Source organism: Gadus morhua, chromosome 18 (genome assembly GCF_902167405.1).
Source record: "Gadus morhua chromosome 18, gadMor3.0, whole genome shotgun sequence".
Classification (NCBI taxonomy): domain Eukaryota; kingdom Metazoa; phylum Chordata; class Actinopteri; order Gadiformes; family Gadidae; genus Gadus; species Gadus morhua.
Window position 1 is genome coordinate 870,760 of NC_044065.1, and position 26,794 is coordinate 897,553.

The 26,794-nt window shown below is 47.0% G+C and overlaps 2 protein-coding genes across 13 annotated transcripts in view; both read right to left on the minus strand.

Annotated features, from left to right (window-relative positions):
- Positions 1-324: 324 nt before the first annotated feature.
- Positions 325-18,964, minus strand: LOC115530976 (uncharacterized). 11 transcript variants are annotated; one of them, XM_030339868.1, is made up of 8 exons: positions 18,821-18,961; positions 17,614-17,813; positions 15,859-15,953; positions 10,201-11,308; positions 10,043-10,070; positions 1,819-1,903; positions 949-1,078; positions 325-832 (listed from the first exon to the last, which is right to left on the minus strand). In XM_030339868.1, the coding sequence occupies exons 5-8, from the start codon at positions 10,046-10,048 to the stop codon at positions 556-558; spliced, it is 498 nt and encodes a 165-aa protein (XP_030195728.1). In that variant the 5' UTR covers positions 10,049-10,070; positions 10,201-11,308; positions 15,859-15,953; positions 17,614-17,813; positions 18,821-18,961; the 3' UTR covers positions 325-555. The 11 variants fall into 11 exon arrangements, 4 of the variants coding, with proteins under 4 accessions (XP_030195728.1, XP_030195730.1, XP_030195729.1 ...); XM_030339870.1 differs by having other exon boundaries at positions 949-1,073; positions 10,043-11,308; positions 18,821-18,964; XM_030339869.1 differs by having other exon boundaries at positions 10,043-11,308; positions 18,821-18,963.
- Positions 18,965-19,147: 183 nt separating this feature from the next.
- LOC115530975 (E3 ubiquitin-protein ligase rnf213-beta) overlaps positions 19,148-26,794 on the minus strand; it is a 36,766-nt gene continuing 29,119 nt past the window's right edge. For both annotated transcript variants that reach the window (XM_030339866.1, XM_030339865.1), the window contains exons 56-65: positions 26,218-26,466; positions 25,815-25,950; positions 25,102-25,185; positions 24,823-25,003; positions 24,056-24,257; positions 23,615-23,692; positions 22,369-22,566; positions 22,016-22,105; positions 20,619-20,797; positions 19,148-19,719 (exon numbers count right to left, since the gene is read on the minus strand). In XM_030339866.1, coding sequence (XP_030195726.1) covers positions 19,581-19,719; positions 20,619-20,797; positions 22,016-22,105; positions 22,369-22,566; positions 23,615-23,692; positions 24,056-24,257; positions 24,823-25,003; positions 25,102-25,185; positions 25,815-25,950; positions 26,218-26,466 — 1,536 coding nt within the window. In that variant the 3' untranslated portion in view covers positions 19,148-19,580. The remainder of the gene's footprint in view (positions 19,720-20,618; positions 20,798-22,015; positions 22,106-22,368; positions 22,567-23,614; positions 23,693-24,055; positions 24,258-24,822; positions 25,004-25,101; positions 25,186-25,814; positions 25,951-26,217; positions 26,467-26,794) is intronic.

A 26,794-nucleotide genomic window follows, 5' to 3' on the forward strand; every position in this document is an offset into this window, starting at 1 on the left:
TAACCTAACGTTTTATACGAACACAAGATCTGTTATCGTCTACTCAGACGATCATCCAGAAATATAACTGTGTGGCCATGTATCCTGCATGAACACATGAACAATATCATTTAATTAGAAAAGTACACCCGTTTTGAAACTAAACCGAACTCTTCTCTTGTGGGTTAAATTCTCCGTTTTCTTTTGTCTTATTAAAATAATCACTAAACACAGTCTGTTTGTGACGTTGCAACATGTCAAAGTAAAGTGAATACAGAACAGAAGGCAATGTAACGTAATGTATAATGTTGAACCCCCTGAAGGGGAGGGAACAGTAATTGAGGATTCGGCAAGTATTGTTTAATGGAACTCGGTTAAATTACAAAGAAGAACATCCTAGGGCGGCCAAACACCATGTAGGCCTATTACAAACATGTACACAATGGCACCTCTCCCACACGGTTCATCTCATCAAGACAACACAGGTCTACAGTTCATCAACACAAATATGAAGTCAAATAACATAATTGTTACATAGTTTATTTATTTTCTTCACTTCCGCCGGATAAGAGGAGCTCAGGAACCAGCCGGCTTCTTTATGCGTCTGACCACGACTCGCGTTCTTCTCCCCGGCGGTCTGCGTCGCTCCTCGGTGTTCGTGGCGTTCTCCTCGACCGGCTTGCCCGCGGGGGGTCTGGGCTCCCGCCGGGGCGGAGCGGGGCTCCTGCCCGCCCTCACGTCGTCCACGAAGGCCTCCACGTCATCGAACTTGACCGTGAGGTCGCCGAGGCGTTCCTTCAGCGCGTTGAACTCTTTGTAGAGGTCGCCCAGTGCGTCGGACAGCGGCCCGATCCTAGACGATATTAGATATCACCATGAAACAAATACAAGTGAATATCGATAAGGAATCTGCGGTTTAACGCCTTTGCCTCCTCAAACGTGTAGTGAGGTGGTGTTTGATGTTTTCACCTTCCATAGTCCGGCAGCACAGTGCTGTGGTCATGCAGGAGCAGGTCTTTGACCTGCGTCATGATCGCGTATTTCCAGTTGTCTAAGACCAGGGTGAGGTTGGCGCATCCTCTGGCATTGACCTTCTGTGCTAAAGAGACCACAGACAATTTCGACCGAAAAAGGAAATATACATTACCTCGATTCACGGTGTTATGTTGTATAATTGTAATTGTTTACTCATGTTTCTTGGCAGCAATGGCCTCATTTGCGTAACCAAGTGTACATAATAAATATCGTGAAGACACATTTTCAAAATATATAACATGTACATTTACATGTATAAAAATATATATTGTGATACAAGAATATTTATCACAATATATAACTTGTATATTTGCATGTCTAACAATATATTTCGTGATACAACATCACAATATATAACATGTATATTAACATGCATCACATTGTGATTTTGAGTAAGCCCATCCGTCATTAGATCAGAAAGATGGACGTCCTTCAAACATGAAGAATTAGGTTTTGAATTACACAACAAATATTAAGGTAATTAGATTAGATTAGGCTTTATTGATCCTTTTGGGATGACTCCCTCAAGGAAATTGATTGTGAATAATCTGTGAATCTTGAGCATAGATATGCATTTTTGTACAAAAAAATGGATCATTAAATTGAACTTAAAGAAATAGATCACATTATGAAATGATCGATATGCAATATATTTAATTGTATCCCTTGTATAGTATCGCCATTTTCTTACCAATACCCCCTCCTAGTCTCCAGGGACGAGACTGCCCGGTCGACTAACCGTATGCATGCGGTATACGAGGTCTACTGATTAAGTGTGAAGACAAGTTGAAGAGGTGAAGTCACCTTCAGACCTGTAGTCCCACTCCAGGCTCTGCTGCTTCCTCTGTGCCTGCACAGCATACAGGGTCACCAGCATCAGACACAAGACCAGTGTAACTCCTTTTGAATACACGGCAACACAGGAACAGTTCTTTTTGGAAAACGGGCGTTTATTGATGCCTTTCTTCTTGCTGTACACACCATCCACGCCGTGAGAACTTAAACACAGTACAATACAGTACGTCAGATAACGGTTTGCATCAATAAACACTAATAAAGAAATGAAATTACAAAAATACAATACCTCGTTGGCTGCTTGTAACGAAAAGAGGTTCTAACAGAGGTTTGCTTGAAGTTTCTTATCATACAGTGCATTTAACTTGTAAATCTTTTGAGGAGCTGAAGACAACGTGCTTATGGCTCCAACTTTCTTGCATGTTCTCTCCTCTTATCAGTCCGTGGGGGGCGTAACATTACAACAATTGTTCCGCCTTGCAACACAATTAACAAAATACACATACGTTCTCTCCAGGAGATGAACAATCACACATTTGTAATCATATTTTATAACCTTGCTCATCATGAACTTATTTATTAATATTTATTTATTTACACATATTTAAAGCATTTATATAATATGACATGTACCCTATTTAAAGTACTCTTTCAGCAACAGCTACACTCCCACCAAATCACTCATTGACCTGAGATGTGGGATTTCTCCCTTTTATCTTCACCAGTTTTAAGTATCTGTGTGCGTGTGTGCATGACTGTGTGTGTAGCCTGTGTGTGTGTGTGCGTCCTAAACGGCTTCTACTAGCGTTACTATTTTGTGAATAGGTCTTTCTAAATGAATCAGTCTTGTGTGAGGTTTGCCCTTGTCGACAGAAGTCTCACTGAGCACCAGCTTCAGCTTGCGCACTTTGCCATCTCTTCCAGGCTGAGCTTTGATTACTCTTGCGAGCTTCCATTCATTTCTTGGGGCGCACTCGTCCTTGAGGATCACAATGTCGTTCACTTGTGAGTTCCTTGATGGTCCGTGCCATTTCTGACGTTGTTGTTGGTTCAGCAGATATTCTCGCTTCCATCTTTGCCAGAATTCATTCGCCAAGAACTGCACCTTTCTCCATCTCTTGTGCAGATACAGATCCTCTTTACAGAACTGTCCAGGAGGTGGCAGTATGACTGCAGATTTCATGGTGAGAATATGGTTTGGCGTAAGAGGCTCTGGAGCTGTTGGGTCGTGGAGATGTTCAACACTCAAAGGTCGGCTGTTGATAATGGCCATCGTTTCGTACATGAGCGTCTTCAAGCTTGTGGTGTCAAGTCTGTTTGCCCACTTGTCGAACATGGTCGTCAGGATGCTTCTAATTGTTCGAATTTGGCGCTCCCAGACTCCACCCATATGACTTGCTGATGGGATGTTCACAATGAATTCACAACCGATTTCCCTTTGGCGCTCTTGATCCATGCCCTTGAGTAGCTCTGCAAACTCTCTTCTAGCACCCATAAAATTTGTCCCCTGATCACACCTCAGTTGTCGCACAGGGCCTCTGATGGCTATGAGTGTTCTGAGGGCGTTAATGAACGCATCAGTGGTCATGTCGTCTAGGGTCTCTATATGCACTGCTCTAGAGCATAAGCAGGTAAAGATCAACCCATATCGTTTAAGTTCTTTTCTTCCTTCTTTCACAAGGAATGGACCAAAGCAGTCGAGTCCGCAGTAGGTAAATGGAGGACTTGTCAGAGTTCTCTCTTCTGGGAGATCTGCCATTTGTTGAACTTCTGTGGTTCTCCTATACTTTCTGCATGGGACGCACTTGTAGATGTGAGAGGAGACGACACTTCCGCATCCAAGAATCCATATGCCATTTGCGCGTATCTCGTTCATTGTCATCCCTCTTCCTTGGTGGTGTACACGTTCATGGTGATACTTGACAATCAGGTCTGACACGTGTGCTTTCCGTGGCAGTATTGCTGGATGCTTCACATCGTGGTGCAGAGCTGACTGAGACAACCGTCCTCCCACCCTGAGGATATCATTCACATCAAGGTAGGCGTTCAGTCGGTAGAGCTTGTTGCGCTTGCAGAGTTTTTCAGCTCCGTTGCATTTGATTTTCTTTAGTTCATCAGCAAAGGCTTCCTCTTGTGTAAGCTTGATGATGAACAGCTCTGCTTCGCGTCTCTCTTCCAGGTTTGTAGTTTCGCCGGTCCCTACTTGACCTCCACTACGTTTCCTGATGTATTTCTTTAGTCTAGCGACAGCCTTCACAGCTCTTGACCAGTCTGAGAACTTACTTAGATGGCTGAGCAATGGGTTTTTGATTTCGACTTTGACAGTATGAACATAGGCTTTCCGCAGTTCTGGGTCAGCATCATCCATTTCTACTATTGGTTCTTTAATTGACAGATTGGGTTGCCAAAGGAAGTCTGGTCCCTTCAACCAACAAGAGTCCTTCAATTGGGCTGCACTGGCTCCTCTAGACGCCAGGTCTGCTGGGTTGTCTTCGGAGCTGACATGGTGCCATTGTGCAGAGTCGGTACTTGATTTGATTCGCTGTATGCGGTTCGCAACGAATGTATGGAATCTCTTGGCATCATTATTCACATAGCCTAGTACTACCTTTGAATCAGTCCAGTAGTACTCTGGCAGAGCTTCTATTTCCAGCTCTCCTCTGATGGAGTCACCACTGCGCACAGAGGTGACTGCAGATGATAGTTCAAGTCTTGGGATTGTGGTCAGTTTCGTGGGGGCGACCCTCGACTTTCCCATGATGAGTGAACAGCTGACCTGTCCGGTTTCACTTGTGACTCGAAGGTACGAGCAGGCACCGTAGCCTATGCAACTTGCGTCTGAAAAGTTGTGTAGTTCATACTTTGAAGTCTTCCCGAATTCTTCAGGTGAGTAACTTCTTGGGATTTTCAAAGATGCCAGCTCAGGTAAGTCTCTCAGCCATGACTCCCACCGTGGGCGAACGTGTTCTGGAAGCGCTTCGTCCCAGGTTACCTTCTCGCTGCACAGTGTTTGAAGAATCTGCTTACCGAGCAGTATGAATGGCGCCACAAAGCCAAGTGGGTCGAAGACAGAGGCGATAGTTGAGAGCACTCCTCTTCTAGTGAGTGGTTTGTCCTTCACGATGATTCTGAATTGGAACTCGTCTGCTTCAACACACCACTGGACACCGAGGGCTCGTTCGATGTGTTCTCCTAGTGCTATGTCTTGATCCTTGACTTGAGTACATTCTGTTGGTGGCACTGAGTTGATCACATCCTTACTGTTTGACACAAACTTGTGTAGTCTCAAGTTTCCCGTTCTGCATAGGGCTCTTGATTCTTTGATCAGGCTGATTGCCTCTGTGGTTGTGGAAACACTTGTTAGGCCATCATCAACGTAAAAACTTCTCTGGATGAACCTTATCGCCTCTTCATTGTAGTGGCCGCGGCCTTGTGCGGCAAGGTGCTTGAGGGCAAAGTTGGAGCAGCCGGGTGATGAAGCTGCCCCAAACAAGTGCACGCGCATCCTGTACACCGAGGGTTTAGAGTTCATATCGCCTTTGTCCCACCAGAGGAACCTCAAGTAGTCCTGGTGTTCTCTTGCCACGTGGAATTGGTGAAACATCTTCTCAATGTCACACATTATGGCGATTGGGCCCTTCCTGAATCGGATCAGCACACCGACCAAAGTGTTCGTCAGGTCTGGTCCAGTTAAGAGGTGATCATTGAGCGATGTATCTTGGAAACGTGCAGAACAGTCGAAGACTACGCGTATCTTCCCTGGTTTGTGAGGGTGGTAGACTCCGTGGTGCGGAATATACCATGCTGGTTGCTTGTGGAGTTCAGACTCTGGGACTTTGACAGCGTCTCCACGAGCAATGATGTCATTCATGAATAGAACATAGTCATTGTAGTATTGTTCGTTCTTTCTTAGTCGTCTCTCCAGTGCTGCTAATCTGTTAACTGCACATCTTTCGTTACTTGGCAGACTGGGTTTCTCTTTCTTGAACGGAAGTGGTAGTTCATAGTGCCCATCTTCTTTCTGTCTTATCCCCTCTTTCACTCTTGACATGAAGAGAAGATCGTCTTGAGAGACTGGATTGTCGTCTGTTGACTGGTCTGTGAAATCCATTTCAAGTGCCTTGATGATTTCAGACGGATTCAGCTCTTTGACCTGATTTCTGCAGACGAAGTGTACTTCTTCTTTGAGCCGACTTAGAGGTTGTGCAGCAGGAGTCACTTGTCGTACAATGACCCTATGGCTCAGACCTATTGCATCTTCATACTCAGTAGCTGGCTTGGAACAGCCTACAATGCTCCATCCAAGGTCGGTCCGTTGACCATATGGATGGCCTTCTTCTCCGCATAGGATTTCTCTGGGAAGAAGAGCTTGATGGCAGTTGTAGCCTATAAGTAGGCCGACTTGGCAGTCCAATGGTGGAGGAATCTTGTCGACCAATGGTTCAAGATGAGGCCATTTTTTAGCTGTCTCTGAGGTGGGAATGTGCGACCTCTCAGCAGGAATGAACTCGCGTGAAAAGAGAGGTGGTAGTGAAATCATTTTGTCAATGTTGTAGCCTCTCACGTGAAGGTTGTACAGTTTTTGACAGGGTATGACTGTAGAAACTGAAGACATTGTGGAAAGCCGCAGACAGACATTCTCTTTCTTCGTGTTGAGCTCTTGAGCAACTTGGTCAAGGATGAATGTCGTGTCACTCTGCGTATCCAGCAATGCATATGTTAAGATCTCATGGTCAGGCTGTTTTGTGGAGGACACCCAGACTGGTACTATTGAGGATGTGTGTGAGCCTTGATTGCCTTGGGCAACTCTATTGGTGGTTGCAGTGGCAGTTGCAGGGGTTTGCTCTGTTCCTCTGGCTTTATTTGAGTCGCTCTCCACTTTCTTTGCTTGAGAACTCTTTTGGAAGTTGTCGTCATGCAAGCATGTTGGATGTCTTCGTCGACATGTATCACACTTGCTCTTATCCTCACAATTTCTGGAGTGGTGACCGGTCTTTAGACAGCCGAAGCAAAGTTTTTCTTCTTGTACAAATTTGATGCGATCTGGGACTGTCTTTTCGACAAACTTAAAACACTTCTCCAGCCGGTGTCCAGACTTCTTGCAGAAGACACAAGAGACAGTGTTCTGTGTTGTATTTGTCGACAATGTTTTTGCCTTTATGGTTTCAGTCCTTGTCTGCCTTGGTTTCTCATTCTGTGTATTCTTGAGTGCTTGGACAGAGGATATTGGGTCACACGCCAGATCCGCTTCCTTTGATAAGAAGTTCACCAACTCTTTGAAAGGAGGATATTCAGCTTTTGCTTGTCTTGCTTCCATTGCTTTACGATTCCATCTCGACACAAGCCAGTCTGGGAGCTTTGACAAGATCTTCTGACTTTCAGTGCAGTCATTGAGAATCTCTAGCGTCTTAATATGAGGTATTGCGGCCTCACAGCTCTGGAGGAAATCTGCAAGTTCTCTGAGTTCGCATCCGTCTTTATATTTTACCTTTGGCCACGCATGCAGCTTGTCTCTGAAGGACTTCCCGATTACGAAAGGGTCTCCAAAGCGCTTCTCTAGCAGCTTCCATGCAGTGTCGTACGCTGCCTCTGTGCCGATCAGGAAGAGTCCCTCGACAGCTTTCTTCGCAGCACCGCTTAGATACTTTCTCAAGTAGTAGAGTTTCTCATTTTTTGGAATGCCTTTTCGGTCAATTAGTATTTGAAATGATAATTTCCAGTCGTTGTACTTTATGGGATCTCCCGTGTATACTGTAGGTTCAGGTGTTGGGAGACGATTAGCACTCATGGCTTCAGCGAGAGCAGTTGCTAGATCAGGACCTTGTGCCTGCCCTTTTGGTGAGACTTGTGCGACTAATTGAACGTCGGGATGATAATGACTTTGTACTTGAGCTTGTTGAGGAATGAATGCAGGACTTGATGCTTTGTGGGTTTGTAACTTATATGGCAATTTGACATCATGTGGTAGACTAACTACTTCGGACTTGTCACTGAGTTCATCGTACACCTTGACTCGGGCCTTGGCTGCATTCAGCTTTTTTACTTCTTCTAAGCGCTCAAGCTTTCGGAGCTGATTTTGTATTGCCTGTTGTCTGGCTAGCGATTCAGCCTCCAGTCTTTGAAGTTCAGTGACTTCCTTGTCCTGCTCCTCTAGCACTGACAAAACTTCTTTGGCAGCAGCTGCTTCTGCTACAGCCTCATCTCTCTTGACTGAATGATTGCTCGAATGAGTGTTGTGTTCTGAACGGAGGTATAGAGACTTTAATGATGGACTTGATGAATTGAGAATGGAGCCGACGTCTGGCCATTGTTCCTCATTCAATGCAGCGTCACCATCAATGAGTTGTTGTGCTCTTTTAATCATGAATTCGGACATAGCTACACATGCATCCACTTTGCGTCGCACGTCTGCATCAGGAGCTTGTATTTGACGGAGTTCTTCATATGTTGTCTTAACATCTGTGCATGTGGATTGTAGATCGTCAATCAACTTGTTTAATTCTTCATCTGAGATTTCATCACTCAACCATTCTTTAGCTAGCTTCGCATTACACTTCCATTTCTCATAGGCAAGTCTGTATCTGCGATGTACGCCTTTTGAATTTTCTTCTTGGAGCTCTTTCCCCTTTTCCGTCAAGGTTCGAGTTCTTTTGCTTCTTCGCACAGTGTCTTCTCCTTCTACAGCTTGGGCATCAACCTCGGGCTGAGCTAGTGAGTCTGTGTGTTGTTCAGTAATATGTGAGCTTGTGATCTGTTCTATAATATCTGTGTTTGGTTCTGTAACATTTATGTTTGAATCTGTAACCTTTGTGCTTGAATCAGACATATTGAAATAATGAGGCTTGTCAATTGACAATGTGTTGAGAAGATTAATTAAACTAATTTGGAAGTAGTTTTATATGAGTTGAAAATACCTAGTCACTTAAATTAGGCCTATTTAGCCTAGGCTATGTTTTACTTGAACAGCCTACTGTTTACTTGTTAATTCTGCAAATGCTTCCTAAAGGTTTGTGCAGAAAGCTCTTAATAAAGAGGAAGTTACTTGGGCCTATTTTGATTATTACTTAATTTGGGGTTTATATGTACATTGAGTCTCCCATAGACTTATAAATTCAACTTAAAATGCCCTTTGCTTAGTAAACAGAAAATGTATAAATCTTGACCAAACTCAAAGATGCCTTATTAAGCTGGCTTAATTAACAGAAATATGCCAATCTTGCTTTAACTTAAGAATGCCTTTTACACCTGGCAGAATGAACTGAAATTACAAAATCTTTCTTTTGAATTATGCTGTTGCACCGTTTGAAACTAAAAGCCTTCTTGGTCTGCAGTTGGACTAATTTGCAGTTAAACACATACAGTTCGACAATATCAGCAAATGAACATAATACTAGTTTGAAACCTTCATACTAGGCACCGTTTGCAAAGTGATAACCTGAGTCCTTGTGAATTCCAGAAACTTCTTCTCCCACCACTTGGCTTTGGCGGGGCTTCTTTGTCCTGGAAATCGACTTGATTGACAGGCAGGCTAATCTTCGTCTTCGAGATGCGCTAGCATGAATGGAAACTTAGCTATCAATGTTCGTTGAACTTGCTTCTATCGTCTTCTTCCACCATATGGTCCCGTGTCTCTCCTACCCGCGAAGGCAGTCGAGTTCTCACTGTAACTCCTTTCGAATACACGGCAACACAGGAACAGTTCTTTTTGGAAAACGGGCGTTTATTGATGCCTTTCTTCTTGCTGTACACACCATCCACGCCGTGAGAACTTAAACACAGTACAATACAGTACGTCAGATAACGGTTTGCATCAATAAACACTAATAAAGAAATGAAATTACAAAAATACAATACCTCGTTGGCTGCTTGTAACGAAAAGAGGTTCTAACAGAGGTTTGCTTGAAGTTTCTTATCATACAGTGCATTTAACTTGTAAATCTTTTGAGGAGCTGAAGACAACGTGCTTATGGCTCCAACTTTCTTTCATGTTCTCTCCTCTTATCAGTCCGTGGGGGGCGTAACATTACAACAATTGTTCCGCCTTGCAACACAATTAACAAAATACACATACGTTCTCTCCAGGAGATGAACAATCACACATTTGTAATCATATTTTATAACCTTGCTCATCATGAACTTATTTATTAATATTTATTTATTTACACATATTTAAAGCATTTATATAATATGACATGTACCCTATTTAAAGTACTCTTTCAGCAACAGCTACAACCAGCATCCTGAAGCCCAGACAGAACAACCTGCAACATAAGACAACGCAATAATGAGGATTCACTGTTTGCTCGACCCATCCTCGTAGTTAGAAAACCAAAACTTAAGTTTCGATGGTGACTGATGTTTGGCATGCAGAATGAAGCGTAGAATCCATACCTCAACCAGACCACGGTAGAATGCCTTACCACTCCGGTCCTGGGATCACAGGCAGCCTCGTCTGGGTGAGTCCAGTTGTGCGGAGTTGTAGATCATTGTGTAACCGCCCCTTCCATCCAGACAGACACACACCTCCCAACTTTTGGGAGGTGTGTGTCTGCCTCCATCGGTTATCGTGTATCTGCGATTGATTAGCTCTAATCATTTACAAATGATTAGGGAACTGCGTTGGGATCAGCCAGTTCTGCGACCCTTCTTGCAGCAGTGCGCGGCCTCTTTCATCTGCTGTCCATCTGAGGCACAGGCAGTCCAGTGTTGCCATGGAGATGAGGTTCAGAACTGGCGCTGACCTTCCAGCCTCAGACGTGCCGGTAACCGGACCCTCTGATCTGCTGTGCGGTGGACGGGGGGGGGGGCCGTGTGAGGGATGTTCTCTACATAACTGCAGGGAGAAGTAGGACCCAAACCCCTCCGAGCCGCGTGATTAGAACCAGGCTGCACTACTCCACCGTCAGGGATGGCCGATGCTTCTTCCTCTTGGTCACCGAGCACCTTCGAAGGGTTTCCTTCCTCTATCGTGGACAAATGACGACAGGATGTTGGATTTTAGGAATTAATTGTTCTTTATTAGGTTTTAAATCCGGGTCTACAACACTTGGATCCACTATGGCTCGCCGTAGGCTGGGACTAAATAGCATCCACACTCAGCAAACCCGGGATTAAGGTCGGAATAAATCAAAACCCAAACTAAACGAATTCAGTATCACATCATCAGGCAACTCGCCACTCAAACCGGGACTCGGATGGTCGAAGAGGACCAATCAAAAATACATTTTAACAATGTTGGGCGGAGATGGGGACCAAAGAAAACTCAAACGGAGATCGACTTAATTCATCGTTGGAAATCAACCCTCAACTCCTCATTAATAGCATTCAACGATGCATCTTAGTTTGACAGGTCAGTGTCTCAAAACGCCTATGATTTGGATTTAAATTGATGCTTCGTAGGAACAATCGGACACCAATGGTCGGACTACAGACTGTTCTGGATTCCCCGCTTTTTGACCCTCGGCATTCTGGGAGCGGTAGTCCTGTGACCCTCGGCATTCTGGGAGCGGTAGTCTTTGAAGGTTGATTGATGGGTGACGCGCCACGGTTCCATAAAAAAAAGAAAAGGAAAAGCCCCCCATTCCCAGGGTGTTGTCCTGCCCCTCTGGAACAAAGCCGGGCAGGAAAATATTCGGAGCGCGTTGGGGGGGCGGGGTTAACAGGGGGCAAGGGGAGAGGGGGGCTGGGGGGAAGTCACCAGGGCTGTTCATCAGTCGGTGACTCAGACAGAGGAGTAGGGAGTAGGGCGTGGGATTGAACGGACACCAGCCCACCGCTAGAGCAACTCAAGGTGCTGGGGCCGGGGGGGGGGGGGGCTCTAATATGGCTCATCAAACTGGGGGAAGACATGGCCGTCGCAGCGTCTGGCGGCAGGTCGAGCACCGTTCCGAGTTCTCCTTACAGCAGGGGGGGCTTTCAGTCCGAATTAGTGGCAAAATTAATAAATAAAAAAGGAAAAAGAAAAACACACCCGTCGCCTTTGTCTAATCAATTGCAGTAACCTCTTTAGATTTGGAATTGTACTGATTGTATGGGGGGGCTATCGATGTATAAAAACAGGCCTGAGCAAACGTCCAACTGGAAGTATTGAAAAAGAAAAACCACCACGCTACAAAACAAAACAAACTAGAACTGCAAGCAGTTATGCAGGGGTCCAAGAAGTGTGCATTTCGCCGGCACAACGCGACAAGAAATGTGCGTTTCGCCGGCACAAAGCGAAGCATGTGTTCAAAACGCTACCCTGAACCTGTGGATACACAGGATTTGACTGTGGTAGGAGTAGCGAGGAGTCAGTGTAGCGTTTTCGCGGCGAAATTTTGTAGAAGATATACAATTTCCTCGTTTATTGCGCCCCCTAATGGCGAAATTTTCCGAAATTTTTATCGAACGACATTAAGGTTAGCACCAACATGTGTGTAAAATGTGGACTCGATCCGATGTCTAATTTTGGATTTCTTTGGATTTTTGATATTCCACGTCTAATTTAGCTAATAAACCAATATTCAAAACGCTACCGTTTCGTCGTCGAAGGACAGATCAAAAAAGTGTTTGATGCATTCTTTGCGTGTGCGTCTGACGATGTTGTGTGCAAAGTTTGGTGTTGATCGGGCGAGAAATGTGGGAGGAGTAGCGAAAAAACTGTTTTGCGGTTTTCGCGATTTTGCGAAAAAAAAATCTAGACGCAAATGGGCGTGGCCTAGGCCAAAAGATGCAGCAGACTCCAGTGCATCTGTGTGTACAAGTTTTTGGACTCTGGGAGGTTCGGTGTGGGAGTTATAGCCCCAAACGCGTATTCCTTGGTATAGCGCCACCTAGGGACCGGCGTGTCTGGATTTTGTTATCTGAGTAGCGGTGCCGATTCTGTATCTAGTCATGTAATTAGCGCGTGTGCACCATTTATGGTTTGGGCTGTGGTTCCACTTTCACGGGGAGGTAGTATAACTAGAACTGCAAGCAGTTATGCAGGGGTCCAAGAAGTGTGCATTTCGCCGGCACAACGCGACAAGAAATGTGCGTTTCGCCGGCACAAAGCGAAGCATGTGTTCAAAACGCTACCCTGAACCTGTGGATACAAAGGATTTGACTGTGGTAGGAGTAGCGAGAAGTCAGTGTAGCGTTTTCGCGGCGAAATTTTGTAGAAGATATACAATTTCCTCGTTTATTGCGCCCCCTAATGGCGAAATTTTCCGAAATTTTTATCGAACGACATTAAGGTTAGCACCAACATGTGTGTAAAATGTGGACTGGATCCGATGTCTAATTTTTGATTTCTTTGGATTTTTGATATTCCACGTCTAATTTAGCTAATAAACCAATATTCAAAACGCTACCGTTTCGTTATCGAAGGACGGATCAAAAAAGTAATGCAGGAATTCTTTTCGTGTAGGTCTGACGATGTCGTGTGCAAAGTTTTGTGTCAATTGGTCGAGAAATGTGGGAGGAGTAGCGAAAAAACATTTTTGCGGTTTTCGCGATATAGCGAAAAATATTCCTAGACGCAAATGGGCGTGGCCTAGGCCAAAAGATGCAGCAGACTCCAGTGCATCTGTGTGTACAAGTTTTTGGACTCTGGGAGGTTCGGTGTGGGAGTTATAGCCCCAAACGCGTCTGTCCTTGGTATAGCGCCACCTAGTGGCCGGCGTGTCTGGATTTGGTTATCTGAGTAGCGGTGCCGGACCTGGATCTAGTCATGCAATTGGCGTGTCGGCACCATTTACGGTTTGGGCTGTGGTACCACTTCTAAGGCGTATAGTATAATAATAATAATCCTTACAAAAACAATAGGGATCCAACCTGTTGGCTTGGACCCCTAAAAATCCTTACAAAAACAATAGGGATCCAACCTGTTGGCTTGGACCCCTAACTAGAACTGCAAGCAGTTATGCAGGGGTCCAAGAAGTGTGCATTTCGCCGGCACAACGCGAAGCATGTGTTCGAAATTGAGAAACGGCGTGCGCCAAAAGATGCAGCTGACTCCAGTGAATCTGTGGATATAAAGGTTTTGACTGTGGGAGGTTCGGTGTGGGAGTTATAGCCCAAAACGCGTTCTCAGAACATTCCATTGGCCAATTAGGAGATGTATTATTTCGTCGTTTTTTTGCGCCCTCTTGTGGCGAAATTTTCCAAAGACAATTTTCCTTTTCCAAATAACTCCCGCCCACATTAATAATTCTTGACCATAATTTTTATATAGACTCGGGTTTGCCCCTTGATGGTCCCCTCATTGTTTGAAGAACATTCCTTTGGCCAATTAGAAGATATACAATTTCGTAGTTTATTGCGCCCCCTAATGGCGAAATTTTCCGAAATTTTTATCGAACAACATTAAGGTTATCACCAACATGTGTGTAAAATTTGGACTCGATCCGTTGTCTCATTTTGGATTTCTTTGGATTTGTGATAGTCCACGTCTAATTTAGCTCATAAACCAATATTCAAAACGCTACAGTTTCGTCGTCAAAGGTCGCATCAAAAAAGTGTTTCATGCATTCTTTGCGTGTGCGTCTGAAGATGTCGTGTGCAAAGTTTGGTGTCGATTGGTCAAGAAATGTGGGAGGAGTAGCGAAAATACAGTTTTGCGGTTTTCGCGATTTTGCGAAAAATATTCCTAGACGCAAATGGGCGTGGCCTATGCCAAAAGATGCAGCAGACTCCAGTGAATATGTGGGTACAAGTTTTTGACTGTGGGAGGTTCGGTGTGGGAGTTATAGCCCCAAACGCATCTTTCCTTGGTATAGCGCCACCTAGTGGCCGGCGTGTCTGGATTTGGTCGTCTGCTTAGAACTCAGGGCCCTGGATCTAGTCATGCAATTGGCGTGTCGGCACCATTTACGGTTTGGGCTGTGGGCACACTTTTAGGATTAGCATGTCGGAATAATAATAATCCTTACAAAAACAATAGGGATCCAACCTGTTGGCTTGGACCCCTAAAAAAACAATAGGGATCCAACCTGTTGGCTTGGACCCCTAATTAAATAGCAATATCATTCCTCAAACCTATGATTATTTACACAAAAATGTTCAAAATAATATTGTGGGGGGGGGGGGGGGGGGTCACTGGAGGGAGAGACAGAACGACCCCAACGATTTGAGAGCATTCCTCGCCGCGGTCAGGAGACACAGAACAACATTTATTTGAGCCATGGATGAGAAACGGCTTCGGTGGAGCGACGAAGAGACACTAGAGAGCCTCCCCCGGTAGAAGAGCTTCTCCCCGAGGGCAGCGGCCAGCCCCCCCGGCCCCCACGGCCCGGACACCACACACACACACTTCCAAAAAGACCCACACACTCCAAAAAACAGACCCACACAAAAACACATACAATTCCAAAAACACCCACACACACACTCAAACACACTACAGAAACACACACACTTCCATAAAGACACACACATACTCGAACAAATAGACACACACCCACACATACACACCCACACACTCCCAAAAACACACACACACACACACCACTGGACAGGTTGAGTGTTGCCATGACCACAGACGGTCGCAGACCCGGCCTCCATTACTGTGCAGAGTTTAAATATAAAATAGAGTCATCACAATGAAAGAAGACACGATGAAATGGACGTCCCTAAGGCCCTAACACACCGGCCCAACCTTTGGCCGTCTGAGACGTCACACACCTGCCCAACCGTTGGCCGTCTGAGACGTCACACACCGGCCCAAACGTTGGCCGTCTGAGACGTCACACACCGGCCCAACCGTTGGCCGTCTGAGACGTCACACACCGGCCCAACCGTTGGCCGTCTGAGACGTTTGGAAGACTCGGAACAGTTCCGTGTGTTCAGCTGTGATGGAAGCTTTGGAACCGCGCAGACGCTGTCTGGTCCGGTTCAACACGCAACATCTGGGAGCGTTGGCGGGGGGAGGAGTGGAGCCATCGGATACTCTGATGGGCGGTGTGCAACCGTGCACAACCGTGTGTGTGTCTGTGTGTGTGTGTGTGTGTCTCTGTGTGTGTGTGTGTGTGTGTGTGTGTGTGTGTGTGTGTGTGTGTGTGTGTGTGTGTGTGTGTGTGTGTGTGTGTGTACCTTAAGCTGATGTTGGCCTGCTGGTTGACCTGCGTTGTGCTGTTGGACCGCCGCAGGTTCTTGATGGAGCGCGGGCCTCCAAGGCTAGCATCACTCTGAGGTGCACGCACACATTCATGAGCACCTAGCATGTTAGCATCAAACACACATTCATGAGCACCTAGCATGTTAGCATCAAGCACACATTCATGAGCACCTAGCATGTTAGCATCACACACACATTCATGAGCACCTAGCATGTTAGCATCACGCACACATTCATGAGCACCTAGCATGTTAGCATCACACACACATTCATGAGCACCTAGCATGTAGCATCACACACACATTCATGAGCACCTAGCATGTTAGCATCACACACACATTGATGAGCACCTAGCATGTTAGCATCACACACACATTGATGAGCACCTAGCATGTAGCATCACACACACATTCATGAGCACCTAGCATGTAGCATCACACACACATTCATGAGCACCTAGCATGTTAGCATCACACACACATTCATGAGCACCTAGCATGTTAGCATCACACACACATTCATGAGCACCTAGCATGTTAGCATCACACACACATTCATGAGCACCTAGCATGATAGCATTCCTCTGAGTACACACACACACTCGTACACACGCGCACACACACGCACAGCATGTTTGTCCTTCCACTCAAAGAACAGCAGTTTTTTTTTTTTTTTTTTTTGTTGTTTGTTTGTTGATTTTGCTTGTTTGTGTATGTTGCTTTATGTGCGTGTCTAGTTTGTTGTCAATGTAGTTGTTTGTTTGTTTGTTTTGCTTGTTTGTTTATGTTGCTTTATGTGCGTGTCTAGTTTGTTGTCAATGTTGTTGTTGTGTTTTTTGTCTCATTGTTTCATGTGTACATTTGAATGTACAGACACGTGGTGATTCTAAAAAAGAAAGTATTAAAAAAAAAAGAACAGCAGTTCCATTAGGCTTTACTGTAGTGGAACCAAAGTGCATACTCCACTACCTCACCTAACTTAGAGGCATATTATATATTAAGTCCACATGCTTAGATACATTGAGCTTTCTGGCTGCTAACTTTTTTCTATATTGTACACATTATATTTCACACTTGTGTTCATTCTGAAGTCTTATCTGTATTTATTTGATATTATTTTGACTATCTGCTCTATCCACTGCGACTGCTGTCAAACGTACGTTCTGCCTTTGAGGACGAGTAAAAAGCCACCTTATTCATCCATCCAGCGAATGACAGAGTATTCAGCCGCCCGAGCACAACGCCCATCTGGAGCTGACAATCGGCACCTGGACCGGGCGACTAAAACCCCGTTCTCCTCCCTCTCTCTATGGACTGTGGCAAATGTTGCTTATCCGTCCAATATATACAGTATCTAGGTGGACACTCCCACGTGTGATGTCACTAAGGCACCTCGGTGCCTTAGTGACATCACAAGTGGGCGTGTCCGTCCAATCCGTCTTATATATATCTAGGTGGACACTCCCACTTGTGATGTCACTAAGGCACAGGAAGAGGCAGATTTTCAAACGGCTTGTAACGGCTAATCACACTCGCTCCCGGTGAGTAGTAATAAGGGCCCTTTAAAAGGAGATTAAGTTAGTGAAGATTCTAAAAATGTCAAGTTATCCTTGTTTTTAGTCTTTAAGAAATAGAGAAAGGTGGTATGGATCCTCACAGGACGAGAGAGAATGTTGTTGAGTGCTGTCCTGACCCCTCTGCCCCCCCCCCCCCCGGTGAAGCGGGGCTCACCAGCGTGTTGCGTTTCCCCTTGCTGTCCGCGGCCACGGAGACGGAGTGGGTGAAGGCCTTCCCCGGAGCGACGGCACTGCCGGGCCGTCTGGACACGGAGAGCTGGGAGCCGGAGAGGCTGAGGTCCAGGGGGTCTCCCGGAGCCAGGCTGGAGGCGGACGGGGGGCTGCGGCTGCTCCGATGCATCATCTCTCAAGAGCCTTAGGGAGGGAGGGGGGAGAGGGAGAGGGAGGGAGGGGGGAGAGCGAGAGGGAGGGAGGGAGAGCGAGAGCAATACAATCAAAACACAGAGCGAGACACACACACACAAACATAGAAATAAATAAAATAAGAACACAGAGCGGTACAGAAAGCGACACACACACACACACACACACACACACACACACACACACACACACACACACACACACACACACACACACACACACACACACACACACACACACACACACACACACACACACAGGGTAAACAGTCACTTTGCCCGTTGGTTTCCCTGGCGACCAACAACAAACTCTCTGTGGGAGGCGTCGCCATAGCATGGTCACGTTTACGTTACACAACTACACATTAAGGGCTTTAAAACACCGTGTATCACAGATATCACACCAGATACAACGAGATATAACGATGACAGAAGGAACGTCAGACGTCTTTACATTACAACATAAATATCCCGAGCAAGACGCGTAATCCTGCACGTCTGTGTCTGGGTAGTCATCATACATGAGACAAATATCATTTATATGAGACAAATATCATTTATGTGAGACATAAATCATTGATACGAGACATAAGCGGTCTTCTGATAGAAGTATAAACTGGTCCTGATGTGTTACTGGTATGCTGTTTCCCAACAACAAGGCCAGTGGGAGAGATGGGATCTCACCAGACTGTTGTTCTGGGAAACCATCCAACCAGATCCTGACATCCCAACCGGGTTTATCGTGACTCAAATTGATTTCACGAAGCATCACTCCCACTGGATTGATGCAAACCGGAAGAACCCGACGTCACAATGTTGCCTTCATGTTGTCACCTGAAGTCACACGTCACGCGTTCACCCCTCATCCTTCACAACACTGCTTAGTGAAACGAGCAGCTGTCTCCGGTAAAACCATCCTCATCCCCTCAACCTAAGCCCGACACTCAACAGTTAAGCCTTTCATCAACCGGAGGCGTCCCAACACAAGGCGGTACTCACGCTGATGGAGAGCCGTCCACAGCATCGCTCGGTAAACACGGAGTCAGATATAAACACGAACGTCCTCCTCTCTGTGCGATGGAAGTCGTGTGGTCTCCACACGGATTTATAACCTCCGTGGTGACGTCGTCACAACGCAACGGCGCAACGGGACGGAGACTCCGCCCCTCGGCAGCCGTGATTGGCCGAAGAAACGCGCTGTGTATGTTGTGGAGGACGTGATAGGCGGGAGAAGCTGCCTTTAAAGAAGCCCCGTCGGGGCGTGGCTTGGTTTGTTAATGGTTGGTTGAACTGAACAAAAAGGGGTAATAATCAGAGTAGTGCAAGTGATTTTACCATCTATGGGTTTATTGATTTATTAACAGATGCCATCACAGGTTTCTATATTCATACAAATACATTTGTGAAAAGATGTTCAAAAGGCAGAAACAGATTTCAAAAGTAAGACTCATTATAAAAAAAAGTAAGACTTTTAGAATTTTAGGAATTACTGCTAATCAAATTAAAACATCCCAACATTAACCATTAAGGTAAACAAGCAGCTCTAACAGGCTTTGGTCCCGAGGACTAGGCTACATTAAGCACAAGATTGGCCCAGAGTTCCTGAGTTTAAAATTAAATCATGTCCAACATCATCAAGGCATCAAGCGTCTTAGAGTACCATATTCAGCGCTATATACATTTTATTTATTATTATTATTATTATTAATGTGTGGACTTCAAAACGGAATGGACCGTGGAATGTTCCGTAGCCGCGACGCTATCCTCTCTTAAACGCCACCGCCATCCTCCACACCTCCGCCCCCTTGGCCAGGTTGATGTCGCCCGGTAGTGCGTCCAGCCCCTGCAGAGGGGGCAGGTTCTTCAGCTCCAGATGGCTCTCTAGAGTGGACCTGATGCTGGAGACAGAAGGGGGGGGGGAGATGCAACAGTTAGCCTCACTGGTGTCTTCCCACATGCCCCCCTCCTCACTGGGCCAGCTGCCAGCTCAACACTGGTGACCTGTGGCTCTGGGGGGGGGGGGCTGACATAAGCACCGGTCATTCCCTTGATGGATGGGGGCCTTGAAGGGGGGGGTCATGTTCTGGCCCTAGGAAGCGAAAGGAGTTCAGCTCCCTAGGGGGCTGTGCTGGACACGACCTACACACTCCTCTGAGCCTGCGAGGGCCCTTCACTGCATTCCTTGAGAGCGCAGCGGTAATCCTTCAGGCTGACAAACGGCACACTTCTTAGCGGCTAGCTCCCAGCTTCAACACAACCAGGAGGACGAGTCCAGTCCGCTCCAGAGGGAAACAGCACGACACGAGGAGGCCTTGTGGGGCTCACCTTCTGCCTGTTTCCGATATTCCCTATTATTCTTATTATGTGTCTTACAAATGAATAAGTGCAATCATAAATGCAATGTATGCAAACAACTAGTGTCGTCTTCACAACAAAATGTATTTTATTCTGATTTATTTTAATTTCTGTCTTGTTCCGGTTTCCTTTCTTTCAATAAAAGCAATTCAACGAGGATTATGAAAACAAGGACTTCTGGTCAAAAACATCTACTGATTGTGTGTTGCTTCAACTAATCATTCACACAGTCACACGCACGCACGCAGGCACACACACACACACACACACACACACACACACACACACACACACACACACACACACACACACACACACACAAACACACACACACACACACACACACACGATTGCACGCAACCTAGGTGAAAAGCATAAATCATTGAGTTGAATCCCACAGGGCTTTAGGGGCCGGCGGTGGGTTGGACGTGCAGGGTCTTACTCCCAGTGGGGGTTGTACTCCTGGTCCGGCACCAAGCCGCTGGTCTTCAGCAGGAGGACCTCGTGCAGCTCCCGGGTGAACCCTCCCGTATCGGCCGAGGTGAGGAACACCGTCAGCGCCCTCCGCTCCTCTGCCGTCAGCTTCTGGCAGAACTCTGAGCGCAGAGCGGGGAAGGGCTCCTACAGGACAGGAGACCACAGAGGAGCTTCATACAGGATGAGCTCAAATGAGTGTTACCTCATCCCAGAGGCCAAGGGGCTTCACAGGCCTCGAGGGAGAACCTTGATGACTCAAGGTTCATTGATAACCATGAGTCATCAATGAAGACCTGGAGGTGGTCTTCAGTAGAGGTGTGCCCCTCCCAGGGTGGGTACAAAACGGTTTAACCCACATAATGATAACAGTTATAGTCGCAATCATCCCAGATGGGACCCCTAGGGACTGCAGATGAAAAGTAGATATTTGGACTAATTCTGGCATATTTACAGTATTTTTTAAACCACAATGTTCATAAATATGCATGGACCCTATCAAACAAACCCCGCCAAAAAAGATGAAAGCCCATCAAAGCTCATATTGTGGCTGTGGTGAATTCAAGCTATTTCAATTCCGCACAGGGGGTCAGACGCTGGGGTCCCCCTGCTGTTTGTGGGGGCCCGGGCGCCACACTTTACCCAGATTTACCGGCCAGGCTGCTGCCCCCCCCCCCCCCCCCCCCCCCCCCCCCCCGGCCCTGGGGGTCGGGCCAGGCCTCAGGCTGGGGTCAACCGCACCATGAAGAGTGACTAAAAGGTATCAGCCCAGAGGGGTCTCTCCACGGAGCCTCGTCGGGTTGTCTTCTTACAATAACTTAAAATAACTCTTCTTAAAATAACTGCCTACAAAAAAGAGTTATTTTAGTTCATTAACTCATCTTTGTTAAATGTGTTTTAAAGAAGCACTAAATGACTAAATTATGATTTAAGTAAAGTATATAAGCAATGCTCTAATTAATGAATGATAAATGCAGTGAGATTTGGGTATGAATCGCTGCCAACACTCTGCCAAGCAGCAGTGAATAACATCCTGTGCTCCTAAACACCAGCGGTAGGCTAGCCTCAGCTGTAGCCTCACTGCTAACCCACACTCTGGAACGTCTGTCCAAGGGTCAGCACAGTCCAAGAATGTGAGGAAGAAGTGACGGGCAGAGCTTCTTAAATGCATCTTCCAGTGGACACCTTCTACTGTCCCGTCTTCTTCTTCTTCTTCTACTACTTTCCCATCTCATCTATTTCTTCATCTACTGTCCTGTCTTCTTCTACTCCTACTGTCCTCTCTGCCTCTTGCCATTTGGAGCTCATCTCCCAGGGAGGGGCTCTGCGGGTCACATCACGGCCCCGCCTCCGACCCCGACCCACCTGCTTCTTCTTCAGCCTGAGTTCGGACTTCCAGCAGGTCAGGAGCTGCCAGGTGAACACGCCGTGCTCCAGGCGAATCTCTCCCAGCGCCTGCGATGAGACAGAAGTAAGAAGTTCAACGGATCCAAAAGGATTAAGGAAGCTTCCCGTTTCCCAGAGCTTAGGACAGCGGAAACCCTTTCATGTCTACGTCACATTCCTTCACGGATATCAATTTGATTTGGGATTACTGGGAGCTGGGGTATGAAAAAAAGAAATGCGAAAAATATGGCGAGGATGAATCAGATGATGAAACAAAATGACCATTCATGGTGATGATGAAGATGAAGGTGGTGATGATGAGGTCTCCCTACCTTGGCCACGCTGCTGGAGATCTGCGGGCCGATCTTCAGGGCCTCGGTGAGGTAGGTCATCAGAGGTCCCCCGGGCTGCCCGCCCGTCTTGCCCAGCAGGCGTAGGCCGATCTCCAGCAGGTACACGGCGTCACACACGTCCGAGTAGGAGCGCAGCCCGCTGCGGACCGCCTCACACACCGAGCCCTTCAGGGGGGTCTGGAGCCACAACACCAACACCATGACGGAGACGCCCCTCAGCAGTAGCTCCCGTAGCGGAGCTCTCACTCAGAGGGACTTTAGAGAGCTTTAAGGAGCGTGTGCAGGGGGATCGAACCCCGAACCTTCCAGCCAGGACTCAGACACCGTGCAACTGCAGCATTGTTAAATAGGAATATTGTTCTGTCTGTTTTAGGAGTATTGTTCTGTCAGTGTGTCTGCTTGTCTGTCTGGTAACTTATCCCTTGTTTTATTAATTTTTTATTCCCGTTTTTTCCTCCACGTTGTAGTCCATGTGCTGTATGCTGGTTCTCCATGTTTAGCCTGTCTTAAGCCTCCATGTGTTATTTCTCCCTTTCCATCTAAAGGACCACAATCGAAACAACCCTTTGGGCTTTATTGTGTTTTTTAATCCTTTTGAACACTTCTGTTAATTTATTTTACTTATCTATTATTTTATTTTATTGTATGGCAATGTTTATATGTGAAGCACTTTGAGTCTGCCTTGTGTATGAAAAGTGCTACATAAATAAAGTTGCCTTGCCTTGATTGTTGTTGTGCAATAAGGTTTTCAATCAATCAATCAAGTATCTGAACCTTGGAGGTAAATCGCTGCATCCTCGTTTCATAACAGCAAGCCTCGGCCCTTTGATAGTTCTAAATCAAGGCACAACTAATTTGTCTTTAACAACAATACTACTTATACTACTAACTAATGCAACTATGAACCAGAAGTTTCCATGACAACATACAAACAATACAATCAAAGCGCATATTTTTAAAGTTTAAAGTTGATTAAAGTTGATAAAAAATGTTTTTAAGATGAATGGAACTATTCCTACCATCGTTGGTAACAGTGGTATAAGTGGAATAAACCACTCGAGGAAGTTATTGGAAAGCAAAGTATATCAATGGTGGGAGACTACCTTGATTGATTGCTTGATCACCCTGCACCATTACCAGGTAGTTAACTCTCTTGGACATGGACAGGGGCAGTTCTGCTCCCAGACAACACCGCTCAGTCATCACAGCGCCCCGTGGGACTCACCTGATGGACCTTCATCCTCACTTCCGACAGCACAACGGAGAAGTCCTGCTGGTGGCGGATCAGGAACCGCTCAGTGTCCTGGTTAGGACCAATAGATATGTTCAGTCGCTGCATAGTCCCCCCCACACCCCTCTGACGCACTTAGTGTACGTTCTGGCACCTTAATGTAACCAATTATTGTATGTTGCACGCCCTGGCACTTAAAACAAAGTGCTTAGCATACTGAGGCATCTCATCCTAGTTGTCTCTGTTGTACATCCTGAACATCCTCACTGTACCAACAACGATGTATTGTTTCTCTTTCTTCTGACAAATGTACTTATTGTAGTTTGCTTTGGATAAAAGCGTCTGCTGAATCCCCTTGATGTCAGTGTCAGTGTAGAAGGCCAGGCGTCACTTAGAACCAGCCTTTATTGGGCGGCTCGGCGGCGGCATCCTCACCGCTTGGATGAGGGGCTTCCCGGCCAGGAAGCGGCGGGCCAGCTGGGTTTGGATCCCTCGGAGGTCGTAGCTGTGCTCTGTCTCCTGGCCTTCCTTCAGGGTGTAGTGGCAGTGGGCGAGCACCAGGGGGAGCAGCTGCCTCTCTGGGTGACACAGGGCCAGCTGAGTGTCTGAGACCTCCTCTAGCTGCACACTGTACTCACTGGAAAGACGGAAAAGAAGAACATTATCGTGGATTATATCTCTGTCTCTGTCTTATTTATCATAAAAGGGCTTTAAACTGGTGTCAATCGGTCCTGTTCGGGTCTTCAATGAGAAAAACGGTTTAGAATGATCTACAACTCTCCGTTACACAGAGCCTAGCAAGATGGCAGCTATGTGATTCTTAAAAAGATGTTTGGTTGTACTTTGTCTGTGTTCAAATAATGTATAAATCAATACGTCAACAGATTGCCAGCATTATGAGGCATCATCGAATCACGATTTCATTTATCGGTTGTTTTGAAGGATTCAAAACAACCGAGACAACAGATTAATCCTACGTCAATTTATCGTCTGACAATAGAGAGTAAACTATTGCCGTGAATGGCATTATTTTTTTCTAATGCCGTGAATGTTTGTTTGCAGTAGTGGCATTAGCCAATCACAGAGGGGCTTCGTCTGTGGTTCAGGTAGAGGCGGAGGAGAAACCCTCTTCTGTGTTCTGTGGTCTGAACCTCCAGGTAAGCCGGGCTGACGGAGCCTTGGGGGGTGGCCGTCGTACACACCTGTGCTCTTGGTTGTTGACCTTCCGGGCCCCCGTCACCAGGCTGTTGTGGGTCTTGGACAGGAAGTCCACCAGGTTCCGAAGGCAGGACCCCGGTCCTCTACGGTCGGGGACCAGGAAGGCCCCGGAGCTGTCCGTGGTGATCGGTTTCTCACACAGCTTCACGTCCAGACCCAGCTCAGCTGCTCAGCGGACACACGTAGCGGTGAATGAAGCTTTACCGTCGCAACCTTAATCCCAAATGTGTGGTTTTAAAGCTGTGTGGCTGGTGAGTGCTCACCGTCACGGGCCATCTCCAGGCGAAGACAGTTCCACACGTCCACGAACCTCTCCACACGCTGCGAGACCACGCTGCGCTGGTGTCCTGCCGGCGACAAAACAAAGCGTCATCATGTGTGTTTGTGGGCGGCATGTGGCTCAGGAGGTAGAGCGGGTTGGCTGGTAACCGGAAGCAGGGCCGGCGCTGACCGTTTCGGTGCCCCAGGCGACTCGACATTACATTGCGCCCTGGACAGGGCTTCCGAGCGCGGGAACATGTTCCACCTCGGAACATGTTTGGTTTCATTTTGGTTTTTTTCGTATATTTTTATTAATTACGTGAGGGCGCCACTAGAGGGCGCCCCCAACACATTTGCCGCCCTTCGCCTAGGTCGCCTATGCCGAGCGCCGGCCCTGACCGGAAGGGTGCTGGATCGATCCCCGGCTCCCCCTAGCTGAGTGTCGAGGTGTCCCTGAGCGAGACGCCTCCCCCTGACTGCTCCTGACCAGCTGGCTGTCGCCCTGCTTGGCCGACACCGCCGTCGGTGTGTGAATGTGTGCATGAATGGATGAATGTTGGGCAGTATTGTAAAGCGCTTTTCTAACCTCTGGTTAGAAAAGCACTGTATAAATGCAATCCATTAACCATACATCATTTGTTTGTAATTCATAGGTGTCCCATGTACTAGGGAACTCGGCCTCAGTGACGGTGTCGTTGAGGTCAACTGACGTTACCTTCCGGAAACCGTTGTAACATCTGAGCGATGCTTTGGGATTCGTAGTCCGGCGACGCAAGGGGAAAGATTCTGAGGAGGTCCGACTGCAGAGCTGCAAGCTCCGGGAGGTGTTGCAACTGTCTGACACAGGAAATCTGAGACACAACAGACGCATTTACATTTAGGGCATTTAGCAGACAATAAGTATCAGTACATTTTTGCCAGAAGAAAGAGAAACAAAATATCAGTCAGTACCCTGGGCTAGCGAAGCTCACAAAGCTTATCGCTCATTACCATTTTGGTGTGTTCGCTGAGGTTTGAATGTTGTAACTTTGCCATGTTGTATAAATATGTAACATTATATATGCAGGTTGTATAAAACATATCAATATCATAACTGTTGTATCAAACACCAGGGCTACCTTCTCCAGGAAGAGCAGCAGGAGGCCCAGGGAGCTCCGCCCCGCGCTCTCCCCCACCAGCTGGGAGAACCGCTCCACCGTCACGCTCTCCGGAAGGCTCCAGAAGGCCGAGCGCTGGGTGGGGCCCTCGGAGGGCAGCGCCAGCAGGGGCCCGGGGTCGGCGTACAGCAGCCTCATCAGGGGGCTCCCCACCTGGCTGTCGTCGGCGCTGACCCTCTGCCGCGCCTCGTCCAGCTTCCCCTTCAGGTTCTACGGGGACGGAGGCAGAACGTCAGATTAAAGCTGAAGTCAAACCGGGGGAACAGCACCCCCTGGTGGTAGGGTGGATGTTGAACGGACTGCATTTATTCAGTGCTTTTCTAACCAGTGGCCGCTCAAAGAGCTTTACAATACTGCCTCACATTCATCCATTCATGCACACATTCACACACCGACGGCGGAGTCGGCCTCGCAGGGCGACAGCCAGCTCGTCAGGAGCAGTCAGGGTGAGGTGCCTTGCTCAGGGACACCTCGACAGCTGGGAGGAGCCGGGGATCGAACTGGCACCCTTCCGGTGACCAGCCGACCCACTCTCCCC

Coding starts and splice junctions, on each gene's coding strand:
- LOC115530976 (XM_030339867.1), bottom strand. CDS start 8,635: ATGTCTGATTCAAGCACAAAGGTTACAGATTCAAACATAAATGTTACA.